The 14,310-nt window shown below is 45.5% G+C and overlaps 1 protein-coding gene across 6 annotated transcripts in view; it reads right to left on the bottom strand.

The window, feature by feature from the left end:
* The window catches only part of Mprip (myosin phosphatase Rho interacting protein), a 115,584-nt gene that overhangs the window by 67,947 nt on the left and 33,327 nt on the right, over positions 1 to 14,310 (bottom strand). For all 6 annotated transcript variants that reach the window (XM_021178482.1, XM_029484024.1, XM_021178484.2 and 3 more), the window contains exons 2-3: positions 12,540 to 12,617; positions 11,723 to 11,788 (exon numbers count right to left, since the gene is read on the bottom strand). In XM_021178482.1, the coding sequence (XP_021034141.1) occupies positions 11,723 to 11,788; positions 12,540 to 12,617 (144 nt within the window). The remainder of the gene's footprint in view (positions 1 to 11,722; positions 11,789 to 12,539; positions 12,618 to 14,310) is intronic.

Genomic DNA, 14,310 nt, shown 5'->3' with positions numbered 1-14,310 from the left:
GAAGAAGAAGAAGAAGAAGAAGAAGAAGGAGGAGGAGGAGGAGGAGGAGGAGGAGGAGGAGGAGGAAAAAGAAGAAGGGCAAAAGATGAGGAAAGAAAGCGGATTTTTCTATTTCCACAGAAAGATATGGCAGCTTGCTGAGTGCATTTGGGTGTGTTCACACTCCTCTCCACCCCAAGTCTCTGCGGGATTCTGAGGTCACAGGTCTGGCCTGCAAGGAAAGGGAGAGGTAGCCGGTGGCTTTCAACTAGCAGCTGAATACAGCTTTTCTGAGTTCTGATGTGCAGAGCTCCCACAAGCAGGCCTGTGACTCTCACAAGGCTATTTTTAGATTCCGAGTAGGATGAGACTAAGAAGCAATGCTGCACAGCCACCTTACTGGGAAGCCTCTCAGCCCTGCTCTTACTCTAGCTCCTCCCTGGACAGCCCCTCTGTGAAGGGAGTAGACCTTTATATTTTCTTCCTCCCCTGGGCCCTTCTTCCCCTATGCTTCCCCTTCTTCCTCTGGGTAGGCCTCGCCCACTTGTCTGTCTCATAAAGAGCTGGGAAACATGGAGATAAATAAAGCCTCAATTAGGCAGGAATCCAAAGCTAGGATTGGGGGATGGGAAGAGTGGTGTCTGAGGCTCTGTCCCAATCCAGAAATGCCTGAGAAAGCGCCCGGGGCCACAAGCAGCCTTGAGGTTGGCCGCTTCCCACAGCCCCCTTTGGCCTGTGCTGACCAGGCGTGGTCAAAGGCTGGGAGCCACGCCATTCCCACATACAGTCCTCTAGGCAGCCTGGCCTGCTGTACAGGCCCCAGCTCCCTTTGCCATCCCACATATATAAGAAAGAAGGAGTCTAGGCTCTTGGCCCTTCCATTCCTTTCCCAGTGACAGAGAAGGGATTACAGAATGTGGACTTGTCCCCAGCAGAGATGGCTTCAGATGCTGTGACGTCCCTCCAGGCCCAACAAAGGCAGTTTTTCCCCCCTTTCAACTTTAGAAACTCAGTGTTCTTATTTATTCCTTTCTGAGCTTGGAAAGAACAATGAGAGGGAGATCTTGTTTCTTCCCCTAAGTCTTGGGTGGGGGGAGAGCAGCAGAATATGGGGGAGGAGACTGGGCCAGCAGAAGCTCACAGATATTTTTAGAGACATGGGAATTAAGTAAGCAGGGACCTTCTGGGGCCTGAAACAGTTTTGTTTTTATCCTAATTCCAAAAGGCCAAATGGGTGGTGGAGGGTCAGAGGCTGAAGGCAGAGAGCAGTAGAATCTCCGAGTCTGGAGACTGTAAGCGACCAAGAGGTCTCTTCTCACTCTGTGCTATGTGGCCTACTCCATTTCCCTTTACAAAGAGGGGATAAGCACCCAGACCCCCTTTTAGCCTCAGGGGACAGGAAAGTGGCAAGGGGTAGCAACTCCTTTGATCCTGCTTCTGACAGAGGGAGAAGTAAGATCTAAAATGAGATTTCTCCGTTCTCTTTAGGCTTCTAATAACTCATTTCTCAAAGATCGCAACCATGGTACATGGTACATCTTTTAGGGACCTCACTTGAAAAGCCTCCCACTATAGTTTGGGATAGGATACAGAGAAAAATGGAAAAGGGAGAAGCTGGGGAGACCCAGCCAGTTAGCTGATGTCATGTAATGCTACTGAAGAATTAACCACGGATAGGCTCACACATTTCCATACCAGCAATCCTACTTCTAAGAATGTTCTCTGAGGCTCTCATATTTTTCCTTCTCATTTATTCTTCTTTCATATATTATATCCCAACTGCAGTTTCTCTTCCCCTCTTTCCTCCCCAGACTCACGCAGTCTTCATCTCCCTTCAGAAAAGAACAATCCTTTCAGGGACATTAACCAAATGTGGCATAACAAGCTACAGTAAAACCAGGCACATATCAAGGCTGGATAAGGCAACTCAGAAGGAGAAAAAGGGTGCCAAAGGCAGGCAGAAGAATCAGAGACAGGCTCCGCGCCCCCTATGAGGAATCTCACAAGAGTATCTAGCTACACAACCATAACACATATGCAGAGGACTTAAGTCAGACTCATACAGGGTCCCTGATCTCTTTGAGCCCAACTTGAGTCCTGGTCAGTTGATTCTGTGGGCCAATCAGCTGATTCTTGTGGTGTCCTTGATCTCAGGCTACATTTAAACAAACAAACAAACAAACAAACAAACCTGATAACAAGTTGAGAGAGAGTGTAAGAATCATAAATAAACCCGATGGAATAGCAAATGAAGATAATAGGTAGGATGAAACAGCAAACTGTAGAATACAATATTTTAAAAAGTAACAAGTTTAAATACATAACAAATCTTACTTTTCAGCATCAGGAATGTACACATCTGCCTGCGCACCCGAACAGTTCACAAGCTCTTTGTGTGAACTGACTGTTATCTCTAGGTGGTAACCAAGCAACCTTGTTTCCAGCTTACCAAAACTTCCACCATTACTGATTTGACTTCTGTCACTGGGGTAAGCCCTGCTCCTCCAGCCTCTCTGCTCTGGGCAGTGCCACCTTTTTCATAAGACACTGGCTCTGCTGAGAAGTCTCCATCTTCACAGCCCAGATTATTCTTCACCCGTTCCTACCCGGGAAGCTACAGAGCTTACTGGCTTGTTGTTTGGTTGGTTCCTGCTATAGGTAAACAGAAGGCAAGCGTGTCATTCCTGTTCACCTCTTACACTTTCCACACCTCGGGACAGCTGATTCTATTTTTCTGGCTAGACTAAGTGACTGGAAAGCAAGGACCCTTTTTCATCTTTGTTTTCCCAACTTTACGTTTCAAGGCACAGAGCAAAGCAGCACCTTATGTATGAAGGAACAAGGCCAATCTCTGACAGTTTCCCAAGGCCATAGGCAGAGTCCTCGGGAGAACAGGTGAGACAAAGAAAAAGCCACCAGTGCTCCATGGCCCTGGAAGGAGGGCAGGCCTAAGCCCCAGGTTTCTGCTGTTATTTCTCAGTTATTGAAGTATCAGTAGCAGGACCTGTCCAGGCCACCACAAGGGTATCATTGTTAATCCCAAGTAGGTGAATGGGCCCTTCAGTAAAAGGGCTCATTCATCAGAGGAGATTAGATAAACTGCCTCCTTCAACAGCAAGTAACCCCTGGGCTTCTAACCACGAGCAGGGCTTACAATTTCAACTGAGGCAAGGAACAGCCAGGTGAATTTAATTCAGGACGCAAAATTGCAAAAATGTGGTACATTTGCATTCACACATACTAACATATGCCTTGACAAGAGCAAAGAAAGAGCTATAGGGACCCACAGAAGTAACATGACCTTCACAGGCCCAAACACCAACCAGGCTGCAGTATGGATCAGACAGTAGAGCAGTCAGTGATGGCGCACTCACAGTAAGAAACCAGAATATACCAACAACTTGCACTGTTCCAGACACACATGGACAGCCTCCAGTTACTCACAGCTGATGTAATAGCTTTATAGCCTACTGACAGTTTTATGAAAATGGTCATCGAGGTATAAACTCTGAAGGACAAACATAAAGGAGGACTCCAGTGGACATGAGACGTCAGTTAGGACTTGGAACACAGTGAGTGACTGGGGTTACAAGTAGGTAGAAGAGTCTCTTGGAGCACAGCCAGGGCAGCGGACTCACACTGCCACAGACCATTAGAAAGCTAGTGCTCTGAAGGGCCACACCAGAAGGTTACTCTCTAAAAGGCTCCAGTGTGGGAAAAGGATACACAGCTCAGAGAAAGCCTGTACCCTAAAGGTCAAAACCCCACCCCAAGTCCTTCGGCTGCCCAGGGGCATCCTTTTACTGGAGCTGAGAGGGCTCAATTTGGGAAAACTGATCAGTTCAAGAAAAAAGTGCAGGGTGGAACACTCATGGTCTGTCTGCCTCTGCCTCTGCCTCTCTGTACTCCCTTTATTATTTATTTATTTTTAAGACAGGGTCTCACCATGTAGCCTTAGCTGGCCTGGAACTCACAAAGACCTAAAAAGTTTTCTGGAGAATATCATTCTCCAAAGAATGGATGTGCCAGATACTTATCTCTGGGGACACTTGGGACCTTTCAAAGAAGCTAGGGGTCAAAATTCTCCTCAGGCAAGTACTGTAGGTGAATAAAGATGTGTACATCCTGTATGCACTTATAGTCTGAGGCCCATTCTCTAATACACCTTTTTCCTCCAGATCTAACATGTTAACCCTATGCACATCATGGAAAAGAAAATCTAGGCCTAGAAACCATGGCAACTAATTGATAACAATACAGAGGTAGCTGGGTCTTTAGTAATGTCAATGGGGCTATCAATACTCCATAAAAGACAAGAGGGGAGGGTCAAAGGATCTTCAGCAGAGAGTTCAGCCATCACTTCCTCCTTCCTTCTCCCAGCTGCAAGTGACCAGGAGAAATACCAGAGCATACAAGAAGTAGATTATTAATGGAAAGGGGAACTAAGGGCTGGGACTTTGCAATGCTGCTGCTGCTGTTTAGGGGCTACCTATGCAAGTCATCCCTCATCAGTGCTCCCTAAGAAATCATAATCAACTGCCTGGCTAGCCAGTCTGGATTTAGTAGACGCCTGCTCTGGTCTGTTGTTGGTGCTCTACTTAAGGTGACTTGTGGGCTCACATCTACTTGTAAGTTTATGCACTAGGTTGCTATTCATTTGTGAAAACCTGAAGCCAAAGCCAATAGAAAGGAAGCCGAGAAGGCAAAGAGACAGGGCAAATTAGACAAGGGACAGGATTAGTCTTTAAAATAATTACACCTAGGAAACAGGGCACAAAGAAAACAAGTGTGTAACAAAGCAGGAGTGAGGCATTCTCAGGTCCAAGACAGCAAAGCAGAAAAGACAGAAGCTCCGGAAGGAAGGACCTGGGACAAATCCAACCAGGTAAGGTGGCACACATCTTTAATTCCAACATTAATGGTTAGAGGCAGATCCTCAAAGATCTGTCTTTCATCCCCATGCTGTTTCACAGGATGAGGAAGGAACCCAGGCATTCCCAAATGTGATCAACTAGGATTATCTGACACATCCTTATTGCTGCACATCTCTGAAGTTCTCCATTGTGACTATGATAAGCTCAGAGCTGAAAGCAAAGAAGTTGATGCCTCGCTACAAAAGGCCACATGAGTCTGACACTGCCCTCTTCTAGTGGAAGGGAGAAGGTCATTTGAACATCATTGAAAACATGAACATAAGTGAAAGATCCTGCAGGCAACTCAGGCAGAGAACCAGGCAAAGTTAAGGGTCGTGCTAAATGGGGGCTTTGGGTGGGCTCTTTGTTTGGCTCAATAACCTCTGCCTAGTGAATCTCCCTGTGCAATTCCTTTGACAGAGTGTCACTCCATTTCCAACAGTGTTCTATACTCCAGTCTCCCAAATATCAGTGTTCCCACAGGATCATACCCAGTGACTGCTTTCTTAACCTCTGCATCAAGCACACTTTTTATTCTGTATTGTACCTTGAAGTGGAGATCTCTACAGCAAAGAAACCTGGCTCAAGTTGACTAGAGGGATGGCTCAACAGTTGCTCCCCTAGACAACTTGACTTCAGTTCCCAGAGCAATGTACTCTGTTCTATACTTTCCAGGAGACTTATAACCCCTATTATTCCAGCTCCAGGAGATCTGGCATTCTTTTTGGCCTCTATTGATGCCTGCATACACATACATAAAATACATATTAAAGACACTACTACCTTTAATAGCACTCCTCTCTGTTTAGAAGGGAGACAATTGCAAATCATTATAGTCTGCAGGGCACAGCTTGGCTGCTATGCTATGGTAAAGTCCACCCACACTCTTAAAAGCAGTGGTCAGGTGCAAGTCACACTGCATCTTTTCCATGTTTCCCCAGCAAAAACTAACAAAGACATAAACTGTCCCCACTACCCCAACCACCTGCACACCACTCTAAAAACTAGAAGGACAGGAGAGGGCCGGGCAGATAGCTCCATAGTGCCCAGAAGCTTCCCTGAAAGGAGACTGCAGGCATTCTCTGAGGGAGAGATGGGCAACTAGGGAATCTAATTATGGTCTAACTTAGGTGGATAGCTACTACAGTTTCCTGCCTTCTCTTCCACACCTATAGAACTGAGGTGGGAAATATAGCCACTGGATGATTCCTTAAGACAGAAAAGGAACTTCACTGGGTTCTTCAGGTCACCAATCTTTCAGCACAGTCTGAAACTTGAAAGCCCACCTCACCACATAGGTGCACTGTCAGTAACACCGTCTCATGCAGGACCAGTCAGTCTTCGAGTACTTGCTGTCCTGAAGGGAATGCACAGAGGTACAAGAGTTCTCCATGCTTCAGCAAGCATCCTGAGAATAAGGGACACAAGGAGGAGGGAATATAGTCTGATTCAGAGGATCTGTCTCCTTTCTCAGCATTAGTGGTCCACCTACATACGTTGACTTGAGCCCTTATAGCTGGCCATGCCTGCCCACCTTTAACCCTGCCCTCTCTTCGCTAATTTCTTCCCTCTTTAAGGTATTCATTTAAGATTCCCATAGTAGAAGGACATCTATGAGAGAGCTTTGTGACACTGCAACAAAATTCTTGATACGGGCTACTTTTTCTTTTTTTATTTAATTTTTGTGTGTGCTAGTGTGGTAGTCAAAGGACCTTGCTTACATCTTGTTTGAGACAGGATCTCTTTTTTTCCTCCCACTGTACTGCATATTTCAGGCTCACTGGCTCCAACTCAATATGAGATGCTAGAGTTACAGGCATTAACCATCATGGCTAGCTTTTCTGTGAGCTCTAAACTCAGGCTATCAGGCTTGTGTGGCAAGCCTTTTACCTATCTTGCTGGCTTCTTAAGTAGAGAAAGTTTGCTTAGACTCAATTCTAAAGGTTTATTGGTCTGGCCTCTGGTGAAGATAGTATAATACATCGTGGTAGGAATGTGAGGGTGGTGATTTGAGTAGACATTCCCCACCCCCACCCCAAGAGTCATGTATGTGAATGTTTGGCCCATATGGAGTGGCCTTGTTGGAGGAAGAGTGTCACTGTGGGGACAGGCTTTGAGGACTCCTATGCTCAAGCTACCCATCCCTTTGTGGAACAGTCTCCTTCTGCTGTCTGTGGATCAGGATGTAGAACTTTTAGCTCTGTCTTCAGCATGTCTGTCTGCATTCTGCCATGTCCTGCCATGATGATGTTGGACTAAATCTCTGAAACTATAAGCCAGCCTCAATTAAATGTTTTCTTTTAGTTGTCATGGTCATTGTGTCTCTTTACAGCAATAAACCCCTAACTAAAATAATATGTTAAGGGCCAGTAATCACATCTCTAAGCTGCAGAAATCAAGGCCTGACAATCCCTTTGGTAGCCATATTCTAATGACCTAAAATTGACCACTGGTCCCACCTCTTAAAGATCTTTGGCCTGTATCTCTTAAAAACAGGAAAACAGGGGGGAAAAAAGTCCACTTAAACAAAGTCTGAGATCTGAAATAAAAAACATGGTACAAAATTGCCTTCAGGCTCAGTGTATGTGGTATAAGTGAAACATAAATGATTTTTCTGTTTAGACTTGGCTCTTATCCACAAGATATCAAATAATATTTACACAAATACCCTAGAATGTAAAAACAAAAACAAACAAAACAAAACCACTAAAATCCTAACCATTCCCTGTCCCAAACATTTCTAGTAAGGGATGGCAATTTGTACGAGGCTCATGATGGACTCAGGCTGACACACAAGAGAATGGAGCTAAGGGTCAGATCTTAATGGCAACAATTTCTATTGAAAAGGTGACAGAGCTCTCATGCGCTTGCATAGTGATGGCTGTATGTGTGAGCACCCACTGCTGCCTTACTTGCTTTGTGTTATGTGCTCAGAGTAGTGAGCTGTATGTTACGCATGTTTTACTGCAATACAAGACAACAAAGCATGGGACCATCTGTTTGCCTTACTTGTGTTCAGGCAAAGGAAGAGAACAGGCCCATTACAGGGGCCAGAACCTCCTGCCAGATGTCAATCAACCCTGTAGACTTGTATCAGTTCCTGTAAGATGCAGACATGAAGCAACACCCAAAGGACAGTATCAGTGGGCTTTCCAGGCTCCTTGCTTGCCCTCTCCAGAAAAATAGTAAGCCTAGCCTCTTCAGGCTCTACTATGTCTATGGGCTACTATGCCCCTCACCTCAACAAACACTCTGGAAGCTTCTCTTCTCTTTTAGGGAAAATATGCCTCACCTTCACACATTACTTGGGAATATGGAGAAAGAAACCTATCCCCCCCAAAGAAAAAGAGATTCTCATTTTAGCTATGCCTGGAAAGGTAATGGTAATGGTAAGACCAGGGAGCCAGCCAGAATCCCAAGGCACCCAGAGCTAGTACCACTACCCACCTCCTGAAAGCACACTGTAACCATCAGAGAGTCTCCTGTTTCTTCACAGTCCAGCCATTCCTTCATCATTTCTCAAGTTTTCTGGACATCATCATTTCCCCTTTTTACAGAGGCTAGCCAAAGCCACCACATTCATGACTATTCTGGGACCACACTAACCCATCTTTCTCTCCAGTTCACAACAATGGTGAGCCCTAACTCCATGCATTATGCTATGCCTGGTCTACTGAACCCTACCCAGACAACATGGGAAGAAACCAAGAATTATCAAGACCTCCAACCACAGGGGAAAACCATAATCTGGCTGGTAAGAAAGTACTTAAAGAAGGGAAAGGGTAGTATAATATATAACAGGGAAACAACAATTTGAAACAGACTGTGACTAAGTGTTAAAGGAGGAAATACAACTCAATCTTACAGCCAGTCAGCTGGGAAGGGCAGGCTACCAGTGAGGGCTGGAGTTTATCCAGGTATAAGAGGAGGACCAGAAGCCATCATAGACTATTCAAAGATGTTGCTTTTGGATAAAAGCACCCAGATGGAGATGTTTCATAAGCATTGTAAAAGCCATAGGAAATATAGATGTGTTCTGTGAGTGAATCCCACAGAAACCCCTCAAGATGAAAAAAAGCTGTAAAATAACCCTAACCTGCCATCTACTCCAGGAAACAGGTAGGTGAGTCCCATGTCCTGTGCTAATAGCAAATGAAACGTTTTTAAGTTAGCAAAAAAAGTAAGTAAGCCAACAGCCAAACCAATTCTTATTCTGGGCACTAGCAAACTTTAAAGTGATTCTTCTTTGTTGTGGAAGATGTCTTATGCATCCTCAGCCTCTCACTGGTACACACCAAGAGTATCTCTGCTCTAATTGTTTCAATCAAAGATGGCACTACACATTAAGCACATAGCCTTGAGGTACATTAACTCTTCTTAAGACCTTGTTCAGAAAGAACACAAGGGAAAACTTCTGGGCTGGGGCTCAGCAGCATGAGAGCAAGCACTGGACTCAGAACCCTGTCCATCCAAACAGGCAGAAGATGCAGTGGGAGAAGACATCTCTCCTAGTCCCAGGGGACAGTCACAAAGGGTAAGCCTGACAGAATGCAGAGCAGAGGGTAAGCATGGGTAAGAGTCTGTCATCCTCAGTCCCCGCAAGAGCACTCATGCTACTTCTTTCCCGACATCTACTGAAATGGCCTTTTCCTTCCTAGCCTCTACCCTGACTAACTCCTGCAGCCTCGTCTTCACCCCGATGGCCTCCTTTGTAGTGTTCTTTTATGTGAGCTTCCTGATGCAACATGGAAACTTACAAGCCCAAAGTGACACTTTAGACACATTTCAACATGGCTGCCACTGCTGGTTTGGTCACTTCCCTCTCAGAGGTACTAGCTATGTACACTACCCATATGTATGCACTGCCCATAGTCTGACAGAAACGCATCAACTGACTACATAGTAAGCCATGTGCTAGAAATGACCCATGCACAATAACGTTTAGACCTGGATGTCCTGCCAAGTCTTTTCCTTTTTTGTTTCTCACAGTCATCTTTGCCTTAGCCACATCCTGTATGCTCACTTTTCCCCCCCCAATTTGATACAAGGTAGAGTCACCTGAGAAGAGGGAATCACAATTTTAAAAAATGCTTCCATCAAACTTCCTGTGTGCAAGTCTGTGGGGGCATTTTCTTAATTAATGATTAATGTGGAAGAACCCAGCTCACTGTGGGCAGTGCCACCCTGGCAGGTGGTCTTTGACTGTATAAAAGAGAAAACTGGCATCAAGTCAGTAAGCAGTGTTTCTCATTGATCTCTGCTTTAGTTCCTACCTCCAGGTTCCGGCCCTGATTAGCTTCCGTGTTTGCTTTCCCTCAATGGTGGACTATGACCAATACCTACAGCCAAACAAACACTTTTTCCCCAACTTGTTTTTGATTATGGTCTTCACTGCATCAACAAAAAGCAAACTAATATATTCAGGCTGCTGGGAGATACTATGGACCACAAGGTGTCAGTACATCTGGCTCAACTCTCAGAGACTGACAGGAGGATTTTAGGAGCAGTGGCAGTCTGTGCTGGTGCCCAAACCAAACAAATAGAATAATGAATTCTTCTGGATTTTAGCTGAATCTAAATAAAAACCCTGGTGTTGATTTTCAAATGTTCATGTCTTGAGCTCAATGAGAATATAATCCAGTGACCTTTGACGGTTTTAACACTTTTAACTAGTTATAGGACGCAAGAATAGGCCTTATGGGAGATTGACTCCTATCCCAGAGCTGCTGCTAATGTAGCAGCCAAGACAGAAGGACACCAAGAGAAGAGCAGAGTCTGCCCTGCATGTCTCCTAAGCTGGTAGAAAGAAGAGCATCACGTCTATCTACCTGTCCCTGTCCCTAGCTGGGTTGCTGTCCATGCTCACTGTAAACCACTCTGCCTCACAGATGGCTCTTCAGCAAAACCTCTGTGGTTCATTCTTAGGTTCATCAAAAAGAATGATGGGGAGAAAAATCTTAAGGAACCAATGAGGTGACATACTGTGGAAAGTGTGTATGTGTGTGGGGGGGGCAACACAGTATTGTGCCCACTAATGGTCTCAGGTAAGAGGACTGAAATGCCACATCAGAAAGCAGAGGAAGAAAGGGGCCTGCTTGGCACACATGAACACTAATGATCATCTCCAAGCACTAGTGTCCTGACCCTCTGGAAAGTTTCTGGCAACAGTTGTTTCACACTCCAGAGTCTCACTGCATCATAGTGAGGAAACCGGCCCTGGGTACAGCAAGTGGGCCAGCCTACTGCAAACACATGACTAGACTTTGCCAGGCGGCCCTAGTCTTCAGAGGCATGGCAGGTCTCCACCTACATACTTGCCTACTCAAATTGCAAAGGAAGAGGAATCTAAAGCTTCATTTAGGAAAGAGAAATCTCTTTGAGAGAAAAGGGAGGTGACACAGGTAGTAATAGAAAGAGACCTTCTGTTCTACTTGGCTAAGCTGGGGTTTGGCCTCTGGAGCAAGAGCAGCCAGCAACTGCTCTACCCATGGTGTAGGTAGAAAGCTAGGCAGCGGAAGAGCAGAAAGATGCTCATCTGCTCAGCCCCCTGCTGACACCTAAGACTATCTCCTCATTTTCCCTAATCTTAAACAAAAGTGATTTACTTCTTCACTGCTTCTTCTCACCAACAACTGGGGAGGGAGGGGGTTGCCTTGATCTGGGTTTGTAGAGGACTTTCTACCTAGTACTGCAAGTCCTTTAAAACATTCCAGACTCTTAAACAGAAGCCTTAGTAAGGCTGTACTCAAGCATGATTTGGTCAGCAGTTTCACAGCAGAAGAGCCTGGGGAAGACCAGGGCCAGGACCAGGGAGCAGTAAGGACACTTACCATCTCATCCAGGGCATATCGCAAGAGGCCATGCTCATAAAGGATGAAGAATCGTCGCTGCCATTTCTGCAACAGAGCACAGAGTTGGTCAGGTACCCTGGCCCTGGGTCTCAGTTGGCAGAACCCCAATATCTAACTCATAGAATCTAAGGAATGCTGGCTCTAAGGCTTCAACTTCTGGGACAGATGGTAGGAGAGAGATATCAGAGACATAAGTACAGTGATTCATTAGCCAGGTGTGGTCAGGAGATGGCCTAATACAAGTGACTGGTGTTTCCACATGCCCAACGGAGTCTTAAAAGCTGGAGCTTTCCTTAGGAATAGAAACTGTATGTGGTCACTTTTCTATATTGTTACTGGCAGCCAGTACAGAGTTTTCATAGAATGCTTGTCAATTTATGTGTTCTGGAATAACCTAGGGTTACAGGGAGACTGACAGTATCACTTCCAAGAAAGTCTGGGAAATGGTATGTAATGGGTTGGTCTTGTGATTTCCAAGGGACAGGAAATCAGCAGCCAAAGCTTGAGGAATTGAACAGCAGTGGAATGAGCTAACAAAAATCAAACAGAGAAGAACCCCAACATAGGCCAGGCCTCCAGAGGTGTTACCGTAGTCAAGTGCCATTGACTCTATATATACATAAGCAGACCTTTCTGAGACCTCGGAGTTCAGAAAACAGTGGATCCGTGCCAACTCCATTCCTCAGGTTCCAGTGTTTGCCTCCTGTCTCCCTCCCTAACTTTACCACTTCACTCTCAAATGGACCTCCTTCTGGTTCTTCCCATCCCAAGAATACTCTCTGGTGAACGTTCTTACCCGTGACCTGTGCACTGGGTTGTCAAAGTCAGTGCCATCTGGAGCCAGGAGCAGCCAGCCACCATAAATGGGTTTTGCCTAGAAGAGAAAAAGGATGGCAGATCTTTATTATCACTGAACCAAAGGACAAGAGATCAGGCCAAGTTAACAAACAGGATGTCATCTCCTATTCCCCAACATAGGCTAAGGATTTAGAACAGATGCCTAGTTTAAAAGGTCTCAGGATTCCCCATCTTGTGGTATGCTTAGGGAAACACAGAACCCTGAGGACATCTGAAAACCTACAAAGCAAAAGAACTCTTACAGACTCTTGCCTCTCTCAAGTTCTAACAAACACACCAAGATAGGAAGGGGTGACATTTTATTTAATGAATGTATCATACTGAGTGCCAGGAATCCAGTGTAAACAACACAGCTCCACCCCTCCCTCATCCTGAAGACAGAAAGCAGAGCCTGGAAGAGATCAAATTTGGCACTGGCCTAAGATTCATCAGTACTTAGAGACCACCAAGGGCAAGGAAACCTCTGGGCTTCAACTTGACACTGAGCAGAATATCAACAGTTCTGACTCCACCTCATGAAGTTTCTGTGATAATACATGTAAAAACCACAACAGAAACTAGGTGACATGGCTCATGCCTATAATCTCAGCACTGGGGAGGCTGAGGCAGGAGGATCACCATGAGTTCCAGGTCACCCTGAGCTGTAGAACGAGACTGTTTCAATAAAATAAGCTAGTACAACAAGAGGCAAATGTTGCAGCTAGAAAATAGCCTGGCAGTTTGGGAAAGGCTGAACACACAGATGAGCTATCTGAGCCCCAGCAGTTCCACTGTTAGGTAACATACACGTGAGAGAAGTCCACAAATGGAAACAGGCCCTGCAACATCCTAAGAGTACTGCTCCCAGTTATCCAAAGGTGCTAACAACTGAAAGGCCCACAAACAGAGAAAGAGCTGAAAGATCTATAGTCTGCCCACATAATGGCTGCACAGCATGACAGAGTCAGGTTCTGATGCACACAAAGGCACTGGAACCTCTAGAGCACTGTATAATTGAAAGCAGCTGGACACAAGACTACATATTACAGAATCCCATTCACATGAACTATCTGAAACAGGTAACTCCATAGAAAACAAGGTAGATGGAATGGTTACCCAGGTGCAAGGGGAAAAGGCATTGGGAGACCCCCTCATCCTACCCCATTTAGCTGTGGACTCTATTACTTGAGAGAGGGCAATTTGCTTGCTGGAGGGTCACATGGCCTCCAGGCTAAGCCAAGAATACTGCCATTTTTTGGCTTCTTTGCAGAGTCCTCAATGCCCCCAAACTCTGACTTTTCTCCTGAGTAAAGTGGGTGGGAAGAGGTGTGAGTGGGATAGGAGCAGCTGCTGGAAGAATGACAGGACCCTGCTCTGATGAAATGCATAAGGAAGTGTTGGCAGAAGGCCCAAGAGCTAAATGGATATTACTAGTGCCCAGCCAACTGAACACATTTCCTACTCCCCATAAACCTGTTGGGTGAATACTGTACATAGACTGTCCACAGCACAGAAAAAAATGGAGCTAGAACCAGAGGACCCCCTGAACCCTGGATATCCTGATACTTCTGGCCCCTCTTGACCTTCGTCTTGAGTGGCCCTTACCTGTGGGATCTGGTCAACAGGCTACCCACTATGATTATATGGCATTATTTTCTGTTTATGGCTGTAGAACTTTAGAATGACATTATATTAGGAATATCTACATGACATTCCCTAAAGGGAACAAT

This window comes from Mus caroli, chromosome 11 (genome assembly GCF_900094665.2).
Source record: "Mus caroli chromosome 11, CAROLI_EIJ_v1.1, whole genome shotgun sequence".
NCBI lineage: Eukaryota > Metazoa > Chordata > Mammalia > Rodentia > Muridae > Mus > Mus caroli.
The sequence above is the reverse complement of the archived record's forward strand: the minus strand, read 5'-3'. Positions and strand labels throughout refer to the sequence as shown.